The following is a 23,535-nucleotide window of genomic DNA, read 5'->3' as shown; positions in this document are numbered from 1 at the left end:
CGATGTTTACTATAATCCGAGCACTTCAGAGGCCAAGGATGGAGGACCATAAGTGTGCTGACTTAGTGTTTCTGTTTATTTGTTTTTTGTCAATTTGACACAACCTCAAGTTACCTAGGAAGAGGAAACCTCAGCTGAGAATATGCCTCCATCAGATTGTCTTGTAGGCAATCATTCTTGATTGATTGACATGGAGGGCCCAGCTACTGTGGGCAGTGCCATCCCGGGCAGATAGTCTTGGATTATATAAAAAAGTGGGCTGAGTAAGCCAATGTGAGCAAACCAATAAGTTGCATCCCCCCATGGTTTCTGCTTCTGTCCTGTCTCCAAACTCCTGCTTGAGCTGCTGCCCTGGCTTCCCTCAGTGACGGAGTGTAAGCTATAGGATGAAGTAAACACCTTTCCTCCCCAAGCTGCTTTAGGTTATGGTGTTTATCAGAGCACGAGAAAACAAACTAGGACAAATAGAATCCAGCCCAGTCTACAGAGCAAGGCTCTGCCTTAGCAACAAACAGCAACAAAATGCACACAAACCCACAACTCTATTCTTGGAGAGTGAAAATATGTTAAGGAATATATTTAACCTCATCTTTAAGGAGAGAAATAATGTGGTCAGTGGCATACTTACAGGTTAAAATGATAGTGTTGTATGGGAATCAGATTGAGAGTTGGCAATGGCTAGTGCCAACCTGTATATGCCAACTTAGACCCAAAGAGTCCCTCCCCACCTCAGCTGTCATTATAATGCACTTCACTTGAAGTGCAGACTACAGAGACCGCTTCCAGTTACCTCCTCACTAAAGCAGACACAACCACATAAAGATGATTCTATGAGATCATGGTTTCCATTCATTCTACTTCCTCCTTTCATTGAGCATTCGCTGATCGCTGATCACTGCCCATCCATCTTCCAGAGGCTGGGGAGGAGGCAGTCAGTAGAAGAGATTCAAGTTCCTGCTTCCATGGAGTTTGCCTTTGGTGTCAGACAGTACTGAATAATTTGTGTGTAAGAAACCCCCTCTTCACTGCCTCTCACATACTGAGTACAGCCTATTAGCTGTCAGTTTTAGAGTTGGAACTTGAAACTTGAGTTAAATATGTACTCTTAGCAAGATGACTTGATGGTATATACCTTACTGCAGGCTAGAAGATTAAGGGAGATTAACTCATCTGCAGAATTATTTTTAAAATATTTTGCCAAAACTTAGTCTAGTCAGGGTTACTGGATAACTAGCTGCCTGTGCTAGACTACTTTGACTATTCAAGATGAAATGTTAATGCATGTGCTATTTGTTCCATCGCGCTTGTCTTTCTTGTATCGTTTTTGTGCCCTCCCTGAATTCCAGAATTCAGGAATATTGTTGTCAGTGGTGATGCTCACAGGGACCCTTCGTGTCATTATTTACTGACTGTCTGACTGCCTTGGTAACTGTAACAGTAGTCAACAATGACTTTGGAAGGAGAAGGATAAATGAAAGAAAGGTTCATAGTGCATGCATGTGTGACACACATCTTCAGATCAATTTCTAAGTAGTATTCCAAGTAGCATTTGTCACCAAAAGCACAGGTAATGGTATGATAGTGTGTCATTTTCTCATTGTTTCCCTCAGCTTGAACCTGGTGATGTATGGGTGGGGTTTTGTTTATTGTTTTGGTTTTGGTTCCCCTCCTTTGTCTTTACTGCTTTTTATATGGGAATCCTAACTTAGTGGGTACACACACAGTGTAAACAAACCCTTTTAGTGCATTTATGTTGTAAAAGGTTGCCTTTTTTCTTATCTAGCTGCTCTTTCCGAGTAAGTATGGAGCAGGATAATGGGGGTATTTCCTATTGCTGCAAGTCAAGGTTTGAGTCAACTTTCATTTGATAGGTTTTGACCTTCTGCTTCCAGATAAAAGCTTTGTAATAAATTTGTGGTTCAAGTTTGGGTGAACCTAGGACGCCATTTCTACAGTGTTACATGGTGCACATGTGTGCTTTTTAAAAAACAAGCCGTGTCAATATGGAATTGGTCACTGAAGCTTTTCTGATCCCTTTTAGATGTGAAACCCTCCAACATGCTTGTGAACACAGGCGGACAGGTCAAGCTCTGTGACTTCGGTGTTAGCACACAGGTAGGTCTTTTTGCTGTTCAGCCTGCCCCATCGATTGAAAATCACCTAGCTTCCAGAAAAACAGGAACTGCGTGTCTGCTCGTCGCCGGGCACACGTTATTCATTTTTTAATCTCTGAGCGAGTTTCCTTCATCAGAATATGATTGTTCATTGTTTAATGACAGTAAAAACTGCTGATATTGTAATTACTACTCACGAATAGCAAACTTCATTGCTATGCAGCTTGGCTATGAAAGCGCTCTGGCCAGACAAAAGGGAGGACAGCGAGGGAGCCGTGTCTGGGGAGCCCAACTGGCCCACAATAAAAATTAATATTGGGCGCAACAATAGTGGAGGGCCATTGCGATGTGCAGCACCAATTTTAATTAATTTCCATTTTGGGCCTCCCCTGAGAACCCCAGTGATAGTGACCCATGCGCGTGCTGTGATGTTGATTTGAATTGCAGCCACCTTTCCTCCCATCCAAACACGAAGACCAAAGCGAAGGTCATCTTCGCATTATGAGTTGTCAAAGTCTGTTATCCCTCCAGCCTCTCCAGTTCATCTCATCCTGGGAACGCATGGGGCTCCATTCACATCCTCAGCCATCTGACTGAAAGATGAGGGTGTTCAAATTCTACTTCAAATTGACTTTTTATTTCAGGCGGGTTTGGGGCACTAAAGCGCTGAGCATCACGCTTAAGTGAATTGTTTAAGGTTATCTGCTATAAACCGTAATGCTGTGCTTGTTTAAATTGGAAATCACATCCAAAAGAAAAGAGAGATTTAATCATTTTTAATGCCTTTGTGGATGAATTTGTTCCCTTTTACATAATTTTTAGTTGATTTATAGGAGTGCTGATTGTAGGTTAAATGGGGAATAATTGCCCATTTTATTTCCACATTATCTTTATATTGTTCTAACAGACCGTTTTGTCTCATAGCTGGTGAATTCTATAGCCAAGACGTATGTTGGAACAAATGCTTATATGGCAGTAAGTAAACTTATGCAAAAATAACATTTAAAGCCAACAACTTTATCTTTATGTACTTGGAAATGTATAATTCTTAAATTAATTCCACCACTTTTGCCTAGTAAGTCATAAATCACAAAGTCAATGCAGTCACCCTCCAGTTTTCAGATCTTTTGAGAACATGCAAGGCCTTGTGATCAAGCTATCAAGTTATCTGACTTCGTTGACTTTACTTGTAGGTTCAAGGGTGAAACAGCTGAGTTTTGAAGCTTAATCCTACTTTTTTACACAGCTTATTTAATTAACCCTAATAAACCCTAATAAATACCAAAGCATCAGTCAGTAACATCAGTTGTTTGTTCTGAAGATAGGAATGAACATACCTCATCACTAGATCCAAATTAAATTACTGATGTAATCACTCTTTACCTGTTGATCTCCCAATGTTAAGGTTCCACACCTAGTTTTCTCTACATTTTTTCTTAGTTGTTAAATTCATGCAGACATCATAAGTTGTTCCATTTCTTTTTCTTAATATTTCAAATGAGAACTTATTTGTGACTGTAAAAATGTTGAGTTTGTTGATTTCTTAATCTCTTCAAGAGTCAGTGGGAGTGGAGGGAACCAAAGAGAGCACTTTTCTGGTATCATTTTTCCAAGTCTGTTTGCTTGTTTGTTAGTTTTTAATTTTCACCCCTCCCCCTTTCCTCCCTTTCCCTCTGGACTGTGGTTTTTATGTCAGTGTTTAGGATTGGTTTTTGCCACGATGGTTCCAGATTTATGTAAGTAATCCCTCTCAGGTTAAAGAGCCTTTGGTTGCTTTTGCTATCGCACACTTAAAAGACTTTAGTGTGGGTATACCATAGATCCTTTAAAATATATTATGTTTTCATTTACTTATTGAGAGGTGCCATGCAGATGTGGATAGCTCCATCCACCATGTGGATCCTGAGGGTCCAGCTCAGGGTGTCAGGCTCAGAATCTGCTGCCCCTACCTGCAGAACCATCCTGCCAGTCCAGAACCATGGAATTTATTTTCAGTATTTTTTTTTGTTCATATGTTATCATCATTAAAAGATCTTTGATGTAGGCAGAACCTGGGTCTACAACTTGTTATTCTCAGAACAATGCAGGGCATTTCATTTTCTTTCAGGTGGTCAAAATAGTTTATTTCACTTTTCATTGTTTTTAAGAAGATTCGTATTTTACTTTTTCTCTAATTAATGTAGAAAAAGTAGATCAGTTATGAAAGTTATTGTGTCTGCTTTTTAAAAGTTAGTCTCCTCTATGGCTCTCCCAGGGTGATTGACATTGGTGAGTTACTCTTCTAGTTATCAGAGCCCTACTGAATGTCGGCCTCTGTGAATATGAAAAACACGGTGCCTTGAAAAGGAAAAAAAAAGCTATCCATGAAACAACTTCTCAACTGCCCATCATGTTCTTGGTAGCTTTAAATTGCTCTGATAATTAAATTGCATCACATCTGAGCTGCAAATCCAGATTACAGTTGTCTTTCCCAGGTGTACATTAAAGAAATTACTTTTTTCCCTTTTTGTTTATGGATGAATGTGATGCGTCCATATGTTAATTGAAAGTGTGAGGATTAAAAATATGAAATGTTAGCTCAGATTGGCAAAGCTGAAATTGCTTTGTTTCTTGGGTGAGTGAATTCTAGTCATCAACTTTGTAGTTCAAGCTGCAGAAAGCCTAACATGCCAAGGAGGGAAATAATGAAGGAGTGAGGAGCTGGAGCTTTGCTTGATTTAATAGGCTCTAGTTGGCCAAGTCCTTGCCAAAGGCTGGCCGTGGGGGTGCCTGGAAACAGCCCTCCATTACTACAGTGCAGCACTGACCCAGCTGCTGCCCATGCTGCTACTCTCTTGGGAGAAGGGCAGGGTTCTTTAGCTTTATGTAAACCCCTATTTTACTGTTTTAGCTCTTATAGTCTATAGTTCTGAGTTCCACATGGGATTCTATGCCAAATGTTACCAAACTAAAGCTCCTGGACCTCTGTTTTGTTTGCTCACTTTTTATTTCTTCATTTGCTTTTATTATTTGTTTATAATATTCATTAATTATTTTAAAAGTTTTTGTTTGTTTTTGAGACAAGGTCTCTCCGTACAGCTCTGGCTAACCTGCCTCTGCATCCCTAGTCCTGGGATTAAAGTGTGCACCATCACATCAGCCCAGGCCTGTTTTGAGTACAGTTTTACTGGAATGTGGCAGGACTGTTAGTTTAGGACTGGGTGTGACTTCAGTAGTACCACAGCAGCAGCTGAGCAGTTGTACAGTTGCATGCAGCCCTCTAAGTGAAAACTATTTCGAGGCTGGCCTTTTGCAGAAAAATACATTTTCCAATCCCTAGTATATGCCAGTAAAGTACATATCCAGTACCTTCAGCTACATGAGCTGGTCTCCACTGAACATATTCCATGCTGTGAAAACAGAGGAGACACGGGTGAAATTAGAAAGACACCTCATGAATGGCACCACTGAACATGGCATAATTGAATCTTTAGTGTACCAAGCATATACCTAGAAATTAAGAGTGCTACAGTGTACAGTTGTAATAGGATGTACAGAAGGCACTGATCAGTGGGCTTGATCTTCATGCTGCTAGTTTGTTTGTTTGTTTTTAAAGGAACATGAGATAGAGTACTGTGCATAGGCAGAGACTCAGAGGAGAAGGTAGGAGTGGACAGACAGCTCAGCCGGGAGAGCACTTATGGCATAAGTATAAAGACCAGAGTTTGGATCCATGCACTCAAGTACAAGCTGGGGTGCTTTCATTTGTGCCTGGAACCCCAGCACTGAGAGGCAGGGACAGGAAGGTTTCAGGGGCTGGGACACACATGAGCTACAAGTTGAGGAAAAAACCATTTTGTCACCCGAGTAGGGCAGGGAGTACTAGAGGAAGACACTCCGTGCCCTCCCTTGGCTTCTACGTGTTCCTGTACGCACACAGATACAGAGTAATCAAGTCAAAAATTTTGATGTCATGGTTTCAGAATACTGAAAATTTCCAAGATGTTTCTCAAATAATATCCTTGGGAATCAGAGTCTAAATGACTGTTCTTAGCCCCTATGTGGCTGCTTTAGAAGTTTGTTTTTGTTTCCATGCGCAGGCTGTGATAGTCCTTGCAAATGTCTTTAGCTGGACACGAGCCTACTCAGATTGCATGTTCTAGTTCAACTGGCCGTGGCGACCATCACAAAGACCTGGTATTTGCTGAGCACTCCCATGTGGCATTTCTCTGTTGAGGACATTATGTTTTATCCTCACACAATGCTGTGGTACATATACATTTTTATTGTCATCTTCATTTTACAGAGACGTCCACAGAAGAAGTAACTGTCTCCCACTATCTCAGAGTTGGCAGGACATGGGAGGCAGGACCTAGTTAGGACATTAGAACTCATTTCTTCAAATAGCGGGTTATTTGGGCCAACTCTATTACTGAAAAAGGAATGCTAGTTTTAAAAGCTTCAAACTTGGACCGCAGAGGTGGTTCAGTTGTTAAGGATATTGGCTGCTCTTGCAGAGGACCTGGGTTCTGTTCCCAGAACCCAGATGGTGGCTCACGACTATCTGTAACTCTATTTCCATGGGATCCAATACACTGTTCTGACCTCCCCTGACACCAGGCACACATGTGATGCTCAAATATTTCGACATGTAAAACAATAAAATAAATATATGATAAGATTAAATATTTTATTTATATAATAAATTAAATTAAAAAAAAGAGCTTCAAACCATCCAGAAAGCACTAAAAAGCTCAAGAGACCGGGGAACCTCCCCCACTCCCCATGGGTCTTGAGTGAAGTCTAACAGAAGAGAGTATGTGATGCTGAAGGCAATGTCAGGCTCCCCCTCCCCTCCATTGCTGAAAACCCAGCCTGCTCCTTTCTGGGTAGGGTCACATGCACTCGGAAGCTGCACTTCCCCATCCGGAACCAGAAGGAACCTCAGAGCTGAGCAGAGAAGCAAGAGGAAGATGAGGACAGAGCAGGCTATGACCAGAGCTGGACCTGCACAGCTTTGCCTGGCCATACATGCGCCAGTTGGACACAGGACTTCACACTGAGAACATGGTCTGGAGTGGCCTCTCTACCTTAGGTTGCAGAAAACATCTCCAGGAACAGCAGCAACAGACCTCTAAGGCGGACTAAGGAAAAACGACAGACAAGGCAGCATGAAGAATGGTGGGGAGAACAGCATACGCACACAGACTCAGGATTGCACACTTAAAAGAGGAGAGTGGGTGTGCACAGCCCCAGACACTCTTAGGGGAGATGGCTCAGTGGCTATAAGCGTCACTGCCCTTGCAGGTGCCCCAGCTTTGGTGTGTAACTCCCACATCAGGCAGTTCAAAATCACCCTTAACTCCAGTTCCAAGCCAGCTGGCCTTCAATGGGCACCCGTGTGCATGCACACACACGCACGCACACGCGCACACACAAAATAAAACTACATCTTTCTTAAAGGCCTCACTGGACTTGGTAGCATATTGGAAACAGCAGAGGGAGGATTAAAAAGTTCAGTCTGCAGTACTGCTCTTTGACCCTGCTTGACCATTTTGCTGTGTGGGGATCTGGCCTTGCCCACGTAAAAGAAAATTCTGGCCACCGCAGTACACCTGTGGATAGCATGCTAGCCTGAGTTACGTGCACCTGGTTTGGTAATTTTCAGAGCAGCCCGACTGAACAGCAACCCCCTTTTCAGAAGAGATAAAATATGTACCTTGCTGCCTTCCTGCTCCTGACAGTTATACCCAGGAGTGTTGTGTTGTAAACAGTCCTGGAATCCGTTAACTAAATATGGGTCCTGGCTAAACGCCCAGTCACAGGCAATAGCTGGAGGGAGTGGCGTGTGCTAGTTTGAAGATGCTGCCTTGAAAATCCTCTGTAGATTCAGCTTTTGGGGTGTATTCAGAAACTGGCCAGGATTTTTGTTTGGCTTGGTTTTATGTGCCCTTTGCTGAGTCACACAGAGGTGCTCTAGACAAGAGCTGCGTTGTCCTTATTAGATAGCTGTCTACACTGTTGACAGCTGTCCGGGGAAGAAGTAACACCAGCCGGCCTTTTGACTGTAGCCCTTCTGTCAGCAATACAGTACCTGATGGTAGGTTTTATCTTCCTTCATATTGTACTTGAGGGGAGAGGACAGGGTATGCCACTGTGGCTGCAGTGTGAGCCCTGTTTTAGATTATGAAGCCTCAGGCTGTCATATCCTAACTCTGTACATTCATGAGGTTCCAAGACTCATCTTATGCTTAAGTTGGTCACGGAGGCCTGCGTCTACCTTGTGTGTTGTTGAGTGGGCCTCGGAGCTTTCTGCCTCCATTTGCTTGTCCTCCACCAGAGATCTTGTTTTTCTGATGCTGTGATAAGTTCTCCATCTAGAGGCATCCAGAACCTTGTCTTAAGGACATCGCTTATTGCCAACTAATATTTGTGAATATTTTCATCTTTATATTTTTCTTCTCTTAATTCAGTTGTCTGTGTTTTAGTTTCAGTTCTCAGGTTGTTTTTGGGAGCTCAGTGTGCAAATGAAGCAAATGTATGTAATCTCATCATCCAGCCTGCCCAGATATTTTGTATGGGAGTGCCACTTCCCTTTGTTTGTTTTCTCTGTGTTCTAGATAAACACAACAGCTTGAGAACTGCCATCCAGTAGGAGGAAAAACCAGAGAGGAAGGGGAAAAGGATAGGGAGAGAGACAACATTTGATTGTTTCTTTAACAAGTCTACAGGGTTTTAGAAAGTGCATCATCATAAGTTCTTTTTGTTGTTTAAATTGTACGAGAGAGAGAGAGAGAGAGAGAGAGAGAGAGAGAGAGACAGAGAGAGAGAGACAGAGAGAGAGAGAGAGAGACAGAGAGAGTGAGAGTGAGAGTGAGTGTGTAGGCCATGTTGATGATAACAATGGCAGTCATAACTGGATGATCAGTTCCACACAAATACCTCCTAGGTCCTGTAAAGCTGAGTAAGACTGGATAATGAATGGGGTGTGGATTAGGATCTCAGCCCTGCCATGACTAGCTCTATGGACTTGAGCAACTATTGTACTTTGATTGGACCTCATTTTTTAAATTCAGTAATTTGTCTGATTATTGTAAACATTATGTAAGTAATCTATGGGAGGCCAAATCCTGGAAGAACAGAGCAGGAGGCACTCACTTAGTATACACCTCTTCCTGGTGAAGAGTGAGCATGGCAGAGCTTTCTGGACCAGGCACCTGCTATACAACCCAAGGAGGGAGGGCAGGAGTCCCATGTGGCACCTTGATACCTATTAGAAGAAACTCTACTGCATGGAATCAAACAGTGACAGGAGGTGAATCTAGGGAGATGAACTATGGCTGCTGTTTGCACCAACCTGAATCTCCACCCTCCTGTACAATTGAAAGTATTTCCAGATAAAAAGTTAAAAATAAAACAAGCTGTAGTCTTCAAGACCCTTCTGTCCAAATCCAAGTAAGTCATATACAACCTTACACAATTTGTCCATCCCCAGTTAAGATCATCGGATTAGAGGGAGATAGATATAGGGTCCAAGTCCTAACTCCTTTGCTACCTTGTCACATTAACTGGACCCCTCACTCTCTTGATCTGTGAAACAGTGACAGTAGTCTTCCTCATAGGGACTGTGTGCAAGATTCTCTGTTGCTTCTAGAATGCATATATGCATACATGGGAAATTGTTTTGCTGAGTGTAAATGCCATGCAACTGTTGGTGGTTCCCCATGTTGAGCTCACATTCAGTGTGTTCTGCCTGGTGTAACTTTCAGCTGCTCACAAGCTCTCTCCTGCTTTCTTACAGCCAGAAAGAATTTCAGGAGAGCAGTATGGAATCCACTCTGATGTGTGGAGCTTAGGAATCTCATTCATGGAGGTATGTTTGTTTTGCTGTTTGTCATCATTGATATATCTGTACTAATACATCCCATTGGGAAGAGTGAAGACTTTGAAAGAATAACACAAACCCACCCAGTGTGTTCTGCACACATGCATAATCTGACTCTGAAGTCTTTATGTTGATTTCCCATGTGACTTTTGACTGAGTCTACATTATTCCACAGCACTGCTTCTCACATATCACCTGTGGAAGACATACCTGAAGTGCTTGTTAAAAGCACAGATTTGCCAGTTCCCCCACCCCCACCCAAGACCAGTTCAGCCCAAGGCTCTGAGAATGTGTGTGAGGGAACTGTTCCCTGGGTGAGAGCCCTGCTTAGTTTGGAGCCCCGTTCTCTGAAAGGGGATTCCATAACATCACAGGGTGATGGCAGCCTTGGAATGTGCATGTGTGACATCCAAAGGGGAGGGTTTTAAGAGATTAGCTGTAGCCATGTGGATACATATGTTGTACATATGGCATATATCATTTTCTTCCTTTAAAAAAAAACTGCTGCATCCTACTAAACAGCATGTGCATGTGGGGTGGAGGTGGTGTGATGGGGATGTATGTAGTATAATTTCATGTCTTTACTCTTCGTTGCTGTATTTAGAATGGATTTTTTCCTCAGTGAGCCAGGTGCAGCCCCATTAGAACTCATGCAAGGAAATAGCCATACAACTCGCATTAGAGAGACACCTGGCTTACTGGAATTGCAGTCCTAGACAACCTGGGCACTCACTGGGGCTTTCAGAACAGCTTTTCAATTCTGTCCATTCCCATCAAGGAAGCCTTTTTTTAAAAAAATAGAAACATGTTTAAATAACACCACAGATCGAGTTTCCATCACAACCCCATTGCTTTTGTTTGGTCAAATACATTTTCTATGATCTTTGTAACGCTTGAATACCATTGTATTTGGAAGGAAATATCTTCAGACCCAGCTCACCTGCACAGCAGGAAGAATGCCAAAGTCAAATGCTCAATGTTTATTAAACCATATTCTTCTGCCTTTCCCGAAAGGTAATCTAAGAGGAGCTGTAGTGTGTGCACAGCAGCCCAGAGGCTGAAGTTAGCGGGTAGACCTCAGGGCCCAGCCCTCAGCAGGATCCCGAGGCTTGTTCTAGTATTAGCCTGTTTCAAGGGAAACTAATTGTGACCTGTGGGAGACCCAGGTTATAGTACTTGCTTTGGTACTAGTTTCCTAGGTGGCCCGGGGCCAGCCTGCAGTCCCCACCAGGTCATTTCCTTCCCTGTGCAATAGTGAGATCTGAGCTCCAGTGTAGACTAACATTCTGCTGCTCTGCTGCTGTTATCTTTCCTGTAGTTCAGCAGCAGCAGCAGCAGAACTGTGTGCTGGGGGTAGAGGTGCACCCTCACCTGTTGGAAGCATAGAAGCATCGTTAAGAGGGTTGGGAATGTTGCTCAGTTGAGAGAGTAATTGCATAGCATACATGAAGCCCTGGTTTACTTGCTAGTGTGGCATATGACTGGGATGTGATTCCAGCATTCAGGGATGGAGGCAAGAGGATCAGAAGTTCAAGATCGTCCTTATCAGATGCATAGTGGGTTGGAAGCCAGATTGGGCTATATGATACCATTCTTTTTTTTTTTTTAAGTGCCATTAAAAATGTATATCTGGCCAGGCGGCGGTGGCGCACGCCTTTAATCCCAGCACTCGGGAGGCAGAGGCAGGCGGATCTCTGTGAGTTCGAGGCTGGGCTGGACCTCCGAAACAATACAGAGAAACCCTGTCTCGTAAAAACCAAAAAAAAAAAAAAAAAGTATATCTGGCTGTGGGTGGTGGCAGCACACACCTTTGATCCCAGCACTTGGGAGTCAGAGGCAGGCGCATCTCTACGAGTTCAAGGACATCCAGGGTGACACAGAGAAACCCTGTCTTGAAAACAAATAAAAACAAAAAAGGAAAAAGAAAGAAAGCATATCCAGGCTAGTCTAAAGGAAGTAGTGAATGATATCAATTGGTTGTTCCTCCTTCTCACTACTGTACTTGACTAGTCTCATAAAGAGAAAAAGAGCCCCGCCTGACTAGAGTGGAGTTATCAATGTAAAGGCTGGGGGAAAGCAAATAAGAAAGGTGACTGGGGACTAGGTCACATACCGCCAGGTTCAGGGCTTCAGATGTTGCCCTGAGTGAGTGATCTGACTTCAGCTTTTAGTGGATCACATAGTGCTCTGTGAAGTGTGACTATAGAAGGTCAGGAGTGGAAACAGGATCAGAAAGATTGGAATATGCCCAATAAAGGTAATATATTGAAGTATGTATCCTCAGTATCTTGCTAGGCACTGGGAATATGAAGCCTAATGAAAAGAGGCACTGCATTGCAGTTAGGGAGATTGCCAGTGTGTGCATGTGTCCTGGAGGCAAACTGGTCTCCGGAACACTGAAGAAAACAGACTGTTTGCCTTTACAAAGGGTGCAGGGAACTGTGAGAAAAGTCAACTTTGAGTGTGGGTGATTGGGTGCCAGGAGTACGGTGAAGTGTAGCGCAGGAGAACCCCATAGTTGGGTGAGGGTGAGAGATAGCTGAGCTCCTCGATGCTCTGTGTTCATCAGTGGGTGAGAAGGGATGGGTTGTGAGGTAGGTGGGAAGGTGAAGTATGCCTTGAGTGGCCGAGAGGGGCAGGGTGCTTACCTAAGGGTCATCTAAAAGGATATGGGGTGGCTGTCCCTGTCTCTTAGAGGGCAAGCAAGTGACAAATGACCAGCTTAAGTAGTGGAGCAAAAGTCATTAGAGACTAGAGGGCAGCCTTTGGCACAGGTTTCACACCGAATGTATCTGGGGTCTAAGGTGAAGAAACGCAGAAGGGAGAAGATTTGGATCCTGTAGCTGAAGTGTTGTGGCGTTCAGGACACCTTCGTTCTTGGGGTGGGAAATGACAGCCAAAGGGCCTGAGAACGTAGGTCACAATGAGAACTGCAAGACTGGGCTCCTCTTTCTTTTTACCAGTGTATAGTTGGTCTAAATGTGATACATACTATTCAAAACCACTGCAGACAAATGCCTGTAATCCCAGCATTCAAGACTGAGGCAGGAGGATCATGAGTTCTAGGATAGACGAGCTACATAAAAAAGAAAAAGAAAAGAAAAAAACAGGGTGGGAGAGATAGCTGAATCAGTGAAGCACTTTCCACACAGGCACAAGGACCTGCGTTCAGTTCCCAACTTGACTCACACAGAAATGCAGGCTGGTGGAGCCTGCTGGTCAGCCCAGCACTAAGAACACAGAGAGAACTAACCGGGGTGACCAGCCAGCCAGCCTGGCCAAATCATGGATCTCAAGCTCCCAGTGAAGAACCATGTGTTAAAAACCCCTTAAACTTTAAGACTTAAAGGGTGTTACCTGAGGGTGACCTCTGCCTTCACACATACACAAACGTGCGAGACACACACACATACACACACACACACACACACACACACACACACACACACACCTGACAGAAGTGTGTGTTGCAATGGCATTTTAAAATCTGAGGAATAAATTGCATCCTAACTGCAATCAGCACGTTCAAAGAGCTTTGCCTCTGGTCTCACTTGTAAAATGACTCTGTGTGTCCTCCCCAAAATAGAAGCTTCATTCATTCATCTTTTTTTCACCCATATAAATGCCAAAGCACCAACCACATAACCAGAAAGACGCTAGAACCCTGAAGGCCTCAGCAAAGGTGTGGCTGAGGGCAGGGGATTGACAGGGGGATTGATCTGAAGGTTGCCTGCCACCAGGAGCAGGAGGGACCAAATGGAGATCCCTTCCCCACCCATTCAGCCCTCTCCAAAGTGGACTACTGTAAACCCTTAAGGGGGGATTAGTTGACAGGTAGGAAGGTGAAGTCTCAACAGTCTCCTGGCACGAGCACACACCTTTCTCAGGGTGTTTTGAGCCAACCGGTTCATTCTCATAGAGAACCTGTGATGAAGAGTAAAAGGTAGACAGCTGAATAGGAAACCAAGCAAGGGCGTTTCCCAGAATCACCCGGGAATTGAATAGAGACAAATGGGCGTTTCCTGTGTCTGCTGAGGTCCCTAGGACCCTGCCTCCTGTTCTGTAAACCTTCCACTCCAAGGTTCATCCTTGGCAGCTCCTTCCTGCTGCCCCTTCCCTCCCTGTTAATGTGCTGTCATGGTCCCATGGGGAGTCATAACAAGACCTCTCGCCACACTCTTTCATAAGAGATAATGCTACATGCCACTGAAGTGTACAGATAAAAAGAATCACAGACAGCTACATTTGTGCCTTAAGCAAAGAACCTTTAATATCAGACTATTTTTTATCTGTCCCGTCTTCTCTCAGGTCAGCAGCCTCTGCTCCTGGGATAAAGTGGGTCTCCTCCAGATGTTGTCATCTGTATGAAATATTTGGAGTTGGCAAAGTAGCACAAAGATTGAGATAAGACTGTTCAACCTGAGTTGAGGACAGTGACTTCTTGGGTCGGGGGCGGGATTCCACCCTTCTCTGCTATATGTTTACTGTTTTTCACCCAGATCTTATATCTTGGTGGCTCCCCTTATGTGGATTGGTTATGAAGCCAAATAAAGGAGGTCTCAGCGTGGGTTTGTGTGGGCTCACTTTGCAGTGGGGAAGAAAATCCACACGGACTTGAGTTCTTCCGTTAGAAGGCACCAAGAGTGGATATGGAGAGTAAAGGAATGGACAGAGAGATGAGACCAGCAAGTACGCAGAATCCCAAGCTGTGAAGAGCTGGAAGCTTCCTCCCACCTCAGGAGACTTGTTTGCCATGTTTAAAAAGCTCACACTGGCTCCATTTTATGACTGGATAGTTTTTAGACTTGTTCACCTGGTACTGCTATCAGTACTTCAGGGCTAAACTTGAGGGTGAAAATGGCATGGCCTGCTAAAACAAGAGCTTCATTTTCACCTAGTCTGAAGGGTTTGGCCTAATCTTTAGGGTGGGGATTCCAAACATACTGGGGCAGCTTCTTGACTTCCTAAGCAATGCAGTACTTACCTAGTCTTGCAGAGAGGGGCCGAGGAGAGCCTAGCCCTTGGTTTTTCACTAATTATTGTTCATGTTACACCATTTGAGTCACAACATAAACCTCTAAACAGGAAGTAAACAACCACGTGTTCAAAAGATGGCCTCTCCAGAGGGGAAAGTCAGTGCACTCCCTCCAGTAACCTGTGGGCCCAGCATAAAGTATGGCTGTTAAAAGGAACCAGGAGCCTGGCATGGTGGAGCTCAGCTGTAACCCCAGTACTCCAGAGGTGGAGGCAGGAGGATCTTGAGTCTGAGGCTACATGTATACACAGCAGGACCTCATCTCTAAAAAACAAACAAGGGGCTTCTGGGATGGCCCAGTGGGTAAGGTGCTTGCTCTGCAAACCTGATGGCCTGAGTTTGTTCCTTGGAACCTATTTAAAGGTGCAATGATCACAAAGTGGTCCTCTGACCTCTGATACACTCAGTGTGGCCCACATGTGCTCCCTTACATACTTCACACATATGTACACACAGCACACAGACACACACGCTGGGGAGTAGGAGCTAAAGGCTGAGCATGGTAGAATACACCTTTAATCCCAGCACTGACGAGGCAGAAGCAGACAGATCTTGTCTACTCTTTGTGTTGGGCGACAGATCAGCCAGGGCATGTAGTGTAAACCTGTCTCAATAAATAAATAAGCCATTTAAAATGCAGTAAACAAAACAAACAAAACCTTCCCTTGGAAAGGCACCAGGCCCACGGGTCTCTGCTGAGGGACTGTCAGGAGGGCTCTCACAAACCTCAGTGGGGTTGGCGTCCTGATAGATGTCTCTGCAGGAGCCAGACTGCAGGTCCTCTCCAGCACACACTTGCTCTTTTCACTTTGTCCCCCGCTCTTTCTGCCTTTGTTTGCAGCTTCCCTCCTAGTCTCCTGAGTCTGAGGCGCAGAGCAGGCTGGCTCGACATGCTTGGTTAATTGGTGTGTCATCCAGTCCTGCGAGGCCCCTCTTCAGCACCGGCACTGCTTTATTGAAGTGCTTTGACTGATGTGTTAAATGATGAAAGCAAGGACCACGGCTTAGAAACATGTCTCCAGATAGGTGGAGAGCATACTCAGAGAGCCACACAAGGTCATTGTCATCAAAGTAACACCACTGTCTAAGGATTTCTATGGGCTCCATTGTTTTGACAAGAGTTTTTCTTAAGGCCTTTTTTTGTATGCTAGAGATGGCATTCCATAGAGTACATGTTCTACCACTGAGCTGTGCCCCCAGCCCTTTCTCAAAGTTTAGCATTACCTTTACCAAAACAAATCTGTGTACTATGATATTCTCTTGTCATATGGATGCTATTTTCCTTCATCTGCCCAAGTTATAATTCGAATATGCATCCTTCATGATGCTGACTCTGGTCTCGGCAGCTGAGAGGAACACCTTGTTCTTCTAACTGTCATCTCCATCTGGCTGAACACGTAAACATTTCCTGCCTCATAGTTGAGTCATTTATACAAATGCAGTCTGCTTCTCTTACAACCTACATTATCCAGTGCCATCCCAGTGCCCTCGCAGGTACTCAAGAGTCTTTTGGGCTCAGCATTTCCAACCTTTATAATAGTTTTAAAGTAGCTCTGAGAAACAAAGGCTGGAGTTTAAGTTTGATAAGTGCCCATTCATTTTGTACAGTATCACTTGCCATCATGTATGAAGAAGTGACTTCTCTTTGTCAAAGCCGCAGACCCAGATTCAAATTCCATCCCAGCCACAGCAGCCTAAGCCAACCTTGACTGCAGTACAGTCTCTCCGGACCTGTTTCCCTCATCTACTCCAGAGTGTAGGGACAGGTCATAGTGAGGAAATGGAGGCATTATCTATCCTCTCCTCAACAGGAAGCAGCTTCTAAAATGTTCACATCTAGGAAAAAAATAAGCCAAGTTGACAAAAGATAAGTAGATTGTGGGTGTTAGTTTCCATTCACCTCATGCTCAACTTGAGGCATGGTGCCATGAAGACGCAACAAAAGGGATACAGTGTCAGCACAAAAACCACAGCTCTCATCTTAAAGGGAGTAAACAATAGTGGATTCTGGAACATTGGTCGGAGAACACAGATTTAGGTTATCCCGAATTCCGTGTTCCAATGTGGTCGCAGTTTCGGGATGTTTTCTAGTTTTATAGAACAAAGAAAGTCATAAATCAAGGCAAGTTTAACTTACCTCAGTGGTACATCAGAGAAGCAGTTACAGAGGGATGGGGGAAGCTTTCTTATAGACCCGACATCCTTAGCTTTGGGGTTGGTGGAAGCTAGTGGTCTGCTAAGTTAATCGATTCTAAAAGCTTCCTATCTGTTAGTCACAAGATGACCATTCAGACTCCTAGGTGGACAGAGAATGGCTGTTGGAGAGGGCTAGAACTACCCAAGACAAGGCAGTTAGCCTCTGGGCCTGCAGCCTTCCAATCACTCCACAGTGCTGCATTAGTCTCTGTAGACACAGCATCACAGCCACCATCAGATTTAGGATGTGATGAAACAGATGAAACAGTGATCTGGTGACAAACAGCCCATATGGGAGTGTGAAGGCCTCCATCAGCATCAGGACAAGCAAGGCCTTGCTAGAGTAGAACACCCCAAAGCTCCACATCCTGTGGTTCCCAATACCTGGAGCTAGGAGTAAAGCTAAGAGCTAGCCAAGTGTTTCTCCCTCTGTTTTGTGGGGTTAAACCAAGGCCTTGCATTAGGCAAGTGCATAGCCCCCAGCCGTCAGAGTCTTTTTGAGAGGCAATAACGCTGTTAACCACAGACCATCTCCCCAACTCAGCGTATGAGGCACACCAATGACCCTCCTCAGGCCCAACATTAGACCAAGTAGAGGCTCTAGAAAAAAGATGGCATCTGAGACGATAAAAACCTGGTCCTGAATGCTGCATAGTCCTGCATTGTTCCTAGGTTACTAGTGGCCAAGACCACAGGCAGCAGATTGGCAGGGACTTTCTCCAGGGAACTCTGGCCCAGAAGTCTAATGGATCCAGAGGTTGGGTGCTTCCTAAGAGCGCCCAACCAGATGACCTCACAGGAAGCTCTCAGCCAGTCCACATTCTCCACACAGGAAAATGTACACTCTGTAGTCCAAGATGACCTGGTACTCGCTATGTAGACCAGACTGGCCTTGAACTTGTGGCTAGCCTCCTGCTTCTGCATCTTGAGTTGCTAGGATTACATTTGTGGCTTACACTTAATGAGATCTGTGAGAAAGACTTTTAGAATGAGAACAGAGGCCTAAAATAACTGAGAACAAGCAATGTGAGGACCTAAAACATATGCAGTGGAAAAACATGAATAAACAACCAAGCATGCCTTCAGGAATGAGAGAAAATACTACGCTCCAGAGACAACAGGCTGTTGTAGCAAGAGAACCTCCAGAGAAAAGCAAAACAGGCAGGGAGGAAGGAAAATGGGAAAGCCAGGTGAGCAAGCGTGATGTGAGAGATAAACAGGAACTCTGTATCAGAGAACGCGTTTGAACTAAGACGTAAGAGAGCCATGTTTGAGCGCACCTTCCTCCTGGATGTTCTAGGAGAAAACAAAACACTAATCTCTTTCCTAAGTGGCATGTGGCAATATTTTCAACCTCATAATGTGACTTTTTATAATGTATATAAATTTTTTTTTGCACTCAGGAGGCTATGAGTCCAATGTCAGCCTGGTCTGCATAGTAAGTTCCAGGACAGCCAGAGCTACAAAAAGAAAAGAAAAAAGTAGAGAGAGACAGAGACAGAGGGAGAACTGTCAGACCCATTACTGGGTGCCAGGAATACAACCCCTTTCCATGTTGTACCTACAAGCTAACAAGTAAACAGATTCTTGAAAGCAAGATGAGAACATAATAGTCTGGACTGTTTTATTAATATTTAACATTAACAACCCCCATAAAAATCACTTTAAGAAGTACACCACAGCTGGGTGTGGTAGTGCACACCTTTAGTCCCAGCACTCACAAGGCAGAGGCAAGGTGAATCTCTGTGAGTTTGAGGCCAGCCTGGTCTACAGACTGAGTTCCAGGACAACCAGGACTACACAGAGAAACCCTGTCTCAAAAACCCAAAAAAGATTTTACAAAGTAAGCTGCTCTACCAGGTAAGATGGCACACACGAACTATTCCAGCATACCGAATCAGGAGGCAGGGCCTCACCCGATTGGACTGCCTCAAGGTCCTGCCTTCAGGAGAGGAAAAGGAAGAGGAGATGGGAAGGGGAAGATAAGCTCTTTGGACTAGCATCCTGTGTGTGCCTTGTTCTTGGCAGGTAAGGACAACTACAGGGCTAGACTTATCTAGTCTAGAGTTTTCTAGACGTAAGTCTTCCACCTCCTGCCAAACAAACCCATACAGGGACAGCTGCCCCAGGTGGGCATAAACTGTGGCTTGTCTCCTGGCTTATCCCATGTGGTTTGTAAACCTGGTCGGAAGAGCAGCAAACAGTTCTGGAGCCCTGTGGCAGCTCCTGTCCATTTTTCTAGATCATAGAAAAACTTGGCCTTCGGTATGATTTGCTCAGCTACAGATGTTTCTCCTTTTTAATTTTATTATTATTTTGTTTTTTTGAGACAGGGTCTTACTATGTAGCCCTGGCTAGCCTGGGAGTTGCTGCGTAAGCCATGCTTTCAATCCTCCTGCCTCTGTGTTCCCCTATAACCGTTCACCCTACACACACCAGTGCTGGGATAACAGGTCGGTGCTACTGTGTCTTGCTTGCTTTCTCCTTCTTAAAAATGTAAGCAAAAGTTGAACTTTCTTTTACAGTGAGCTTGGTTTGCCCTTGCAGCTGTGGGATGGCATCCCCATTTATGAGTACACACATCTCAGAACATTTCCAGGAAGCTGGCATGGGCAAGTTGGAAGGGTGTGGCCCCAGAGCCCTCTTCTGGGCCTTCTGCCTTTCCATTGGATCTTATGGCTGAAAAGAGCATTTAACTATTCTGCCACCCATACCCCACTCTTACTCATCTTTCTGAATTATGTCTTAACTTGATATTTTCAGATTTTGTGACTTTTTGATCTGATGTTTTGTGTAAATTGCTGGGGGGAGGGCGAAAGCTGTTGAAGTGACTTTAGCAGATGATGGATCGGCTGGTCCAGTTTTTTGCAAGGTTTGTGAAGGGATCCAGCTGTCTCAGCTTGCCATGCCTAAATGTGCATTTTCAAGGTCATCAGTGACTGCATGAATATGGAACTGGCAGACAGAGCTAGTGGCTCCCCTGGATACAGCACTGTTGAGCTGGCTTTGTGCTCAGCACATTCAGCACTCACAGGCTAACAAAGCAGGGCAGGTCAGGTACATGAAATCCCAGATAAACATTTTATCATCTTGAAGTCTTTCAGACTGAAAGATTTCTTTTTCCAGCAGTACACACCCACATCACCTCAGGTATAGACACAGACACACAAAATTTGGAGTCTTAAAAAACACAGACTCAACAGTCTTGATACAAACAATAAAGAAAAGGACACTCCTGACATCTGACAGCTCATTGCAAGGATCTTTGGTGGAGAAGAAGTGTTGATATATGTCCATTGAGGCAAACCTTCCCAAGCTAAAAGCAAACCAAAGCAATCGAAAAAGTTCCACAGTATTCTTTTCAATATACTTTGTTTTGTTTGTCATTTTTGGTTTTGGTTTAGTTTGGTTTGATTTTTCAAGACAAGGTTTTCCCTGGAACTCACTTTGAAGACCAGGCTGAACTCATACTCAGAGATCCACCTGTCTGTGCCTCTTGAGTGCTGGAATCAAAGGTTTATGCCACCCATGACCAGCTCAATATACTTTTCTAATAGATGAATCCCAGTAATCTTTCCACTAGATGATGGAATCGTCCCTAAGGACATTTAAGTAGGAGTTGAATAGCCACTTGTCCCTGAAGAAAGACTTCATAGAACAGTATGAACATTGGTCAAATGCAGTCCTTTTGTTGTATTTTATCGCCCAGCTACCATGTGGCGGGCCCTGCTTCCATGGAGCCCACAGTCTAAAGAAGGGTGTCTGGCAATTGTAATTTCTCAGGCAGGCATCCTGGGGTGATATGAGGAGCTAGTAGCATGTGATTACTTCCTGAGTAGAGATCTGAAAGGATCTGAGGAAAGCAGTCTCCTGTGACTCGTGTCCCCCAACACTGACAGTTCAGGGAACTGCAGCAGTTCAACTTAGAGATACCCTGTGGCAAGACCCACTGCTCCTAGAATCCTCCCTCTCCTCAAGCCAGTGACCTAGGGATAACATTAACATCCTGTTCTCAGTCCTTAGACCACCTTCCATACTTCGACATGTATGCCATATCTATCTGAAAATTATTTCAAAGCCCTTACTTTTTACTTAGAAACTAGAGTTCTGTTGATTTTTAACTAAGTCAAGACTATAGAACTCGATGGTTTGTGTCCCTTAGCATTGAGGAAGCCACTCCAAAGGTGGCATGTGCCCATGCCAGCACCACACACAGCTTATACCATGCACCCCGTGGGACTGTGGGGCTTTCAGGTATGAAGACTAGTGCTCTAAACTCTAGAGCTGTTGACATCCTCTGCTCTAGAGCTATTGACATCCCTCTGCTCAGTGGTTTAAGCGTCAATCTAATTAATCTTATCAATAAAAACCAGGAGTCAGCTGGGTGGTGGTGGCCCATGCCTTTAATCCCAGCATTTGGGAGGCAGAGGCAGGCAGATCCCAGCCTGGAAAACAAACAACAACAAAAACCCAAGAGTCAGATTTCAGGGTAAAAACCTTAACGATTAGAAAAGCAGAGGAGCAGCCCCTTCCTGCCTCTTCCATTCCTCCATCCAAAAGGGCTTCTCTCTGCCCCACCTCATCACTTCTGTCTCCTCTCGGTACAGACCTCCAGAACTCTATGGTTAACTAGAGTCTAGCTCCGCCCTCTGACCAAGCAAGCTTGATTTATTAGAACACAGACAAGATATCACACAACAAAGGGTGACGGCATAGCTCTTTACTTATACAGATAATGTAACTAAGCATTTAATCCTTGTCATTTGATACTTAAGCTTCTGCCTGGCGTCTTGGAAAATGACGAAAAATTAGTGATTTGTGTTTTCAAACGGGGTTCTACTTTCTAAATGTCAAACCTCCCATTTTTTAAGTGAAGAAGCCAAGATCCAGAGAAATGGAAGGACTTTTCCAGAATGTTAAACAGCTATACCCAGTGCATAGAGCAGCCAGTTCCTCCCTCACATATGAGATGTGCTGCTTTTTTTTGTCCTGCTACAGAAGGGACAGTGAGTGAGCAGGACATTATGTGAAGGCCAAGGCAGGCTGGCTGTGCTTCTAACCAAGACTGATTCCTAGGATCACTGTACAATGTCTTCATGGCAGGTCTGCCTCACAGAACTTTGCAAGATGCTTGTTCTCTCCCAGAAACCAAAGCCTGGTTCATTTTATTCATAGATTAACCTGGTCTCTGATATGTCTGAGGTAATAGGAAGTGGTGGGGAAGAGTGTAGTGTGGTCATCTGTTCTGTGCTGCCCTGCATTGGCACTAAGAGTCCAGACTTTGCCCCTGGGAGCTCCTGGCTGGACAGCTGCACTAATGAGAGGGAAAGCTGCCATCGGAGTCTGGGAGAACTGGGAGATTCTCCATTGCTGCTTGATAAGCCACTCCAACTTAGTCCTTGAAATAACAAACATTTATTTACTCAGGCTCCCATGATTCAGGAGTCTTAGCAGGGTTAAACCATCCCTTTCAGCATGAAGGGCCTCAGGAGCTTGCATTCAGGTAGTGTATAAGAGTAGGGATCCACTCTGCTTCACCAGCATGTGTGGCACCTGCATGGAGAGCAGGGGATGCTGGGCCATGGCTATTCCGGTGTTGCTTACACCGGCACTCTCCTCCTTTGCCTCCTCATGGCTAGGCTAGACTTCCTGGTTGGTACCTCATGTTGTAAGCTGATAAACACTGCAGATCTGTTGAGCTCCAGTCTCAGAAATGACACAAAATGGATTCTGCCGTGTGTTGCTGAAACAACATAGGTTACTGATAAGGGAGCTCCAAGACCACACTGTAAAAGCATACTGGTTAGTGGGTTGTGTGAAGTCTAGAAACAGTACACTGCAGATGACTTTCTGGAAGAAATGGTGTTGAGCTAAGTTTTTGATGAATGGGGCAGATAGAGCAGATGACTTCCAGCTAGAGCAGCAGCAGGTACCAAAGGCAGGGGTGTTACAGTATTATCCTATTTTGAGCCCCTTGACCTTGAACTAGAAATAGAAGCTCAGTAGACTAAACCCCGGCCTTGATGTTTTCTCTAATAGCCTTATCTGCATGATGTCAAGGAACAGTCTGGAGTGAGGAGCCCACAGAGTCTGTCCTCTAAGAGAGGTGGCATGGTTGAAGCTGCTGTTGTAAGAGGACAGGCCAGCATCACACATCACCTTAAAGGAAGTCATTTTCCAATCCCTATAAGGCTTCCTTCTGGTGGTTAGAATAAACATACAGGATGGATTCCCATTTCTAAGTCTTTAATAAATAATCCATCTGAATTCATTATAATGTTTAATATATGAAAATAGTAGTTGCTGATCATTCTAAGTGCTGATGA

The 23,535-nt window shown here is 44.4% G+C and overlaps 1 protein-coding gene and 1 long non-coding RNA gene across 7 annotated transcripts in view; one reads left to right on the top strand and one right to left on the bottom strand.

Annotated features, from left to right (window-relative positions):
* The window catches only part of Map2k5 (mitogen-activated protein kinase kinase 5), a 226,839-nt gene that overhangs the window by 117,582 nt on the left and 85,722 nt on the right, over positions 1 to 23,535 (top strand). For all 6 annotated transcript variants that reach the window (XM_021230404.2, XM_013117467.3, XM_021230405.2 and 3 more), the window contains 3 exons: positions 2,042 to 2,115; positions 3,039 to 3,089; positions 9,895 to 9,966. In XM_021230404.2, the coding sequence (XP_021086063.1) occupies positions 2,042 to 2,115; positions 3,039 to 3,089; positions 9,895 to 9,966 (197 nt within the window). The remainder of the gene's footprint in view (positions 1 to 2,041; positions 2,116 to 3,038; positions 3,090 to 9,894; positions 9,967 to 23,535) is intronic.
* On the bottom strand, positions 14,234 to 16,995 carry LOC121137430. Its single transcript, XR_005874648.1, has 3 exons — positions 16,914 to 16,995; positions 15,740 to 15,982; positions 14,234 to 14,338 (listed from the first exon to the last, which is right to left on the bottom strand). It is a non-coding gene; the product is annotated as an uncharacterized LOC121137430 (long non-coding RNA).

This window comes from Mesocricetus auratus, unplaced genomic scaffold, assembly GCF_017639785.1.
Source record: "Mesocricetus auratus isolate SY011 unplaced genomic scaffold, BCM_Maur_2.0 Super-Scaffold_100691, whole genome shotgun sequence".
NCBI classification, from domain to species: Eukaryota; Metazoa; Chordata; class Mammalia; order Rodentia; family Cricetidae; genus Mesocricetus; species Mesocricetus auratus.
Note: the sequence above shows the minus strand (reverse complement) of the source record. Positions and strands in the feature narration are given on the sequence as shown.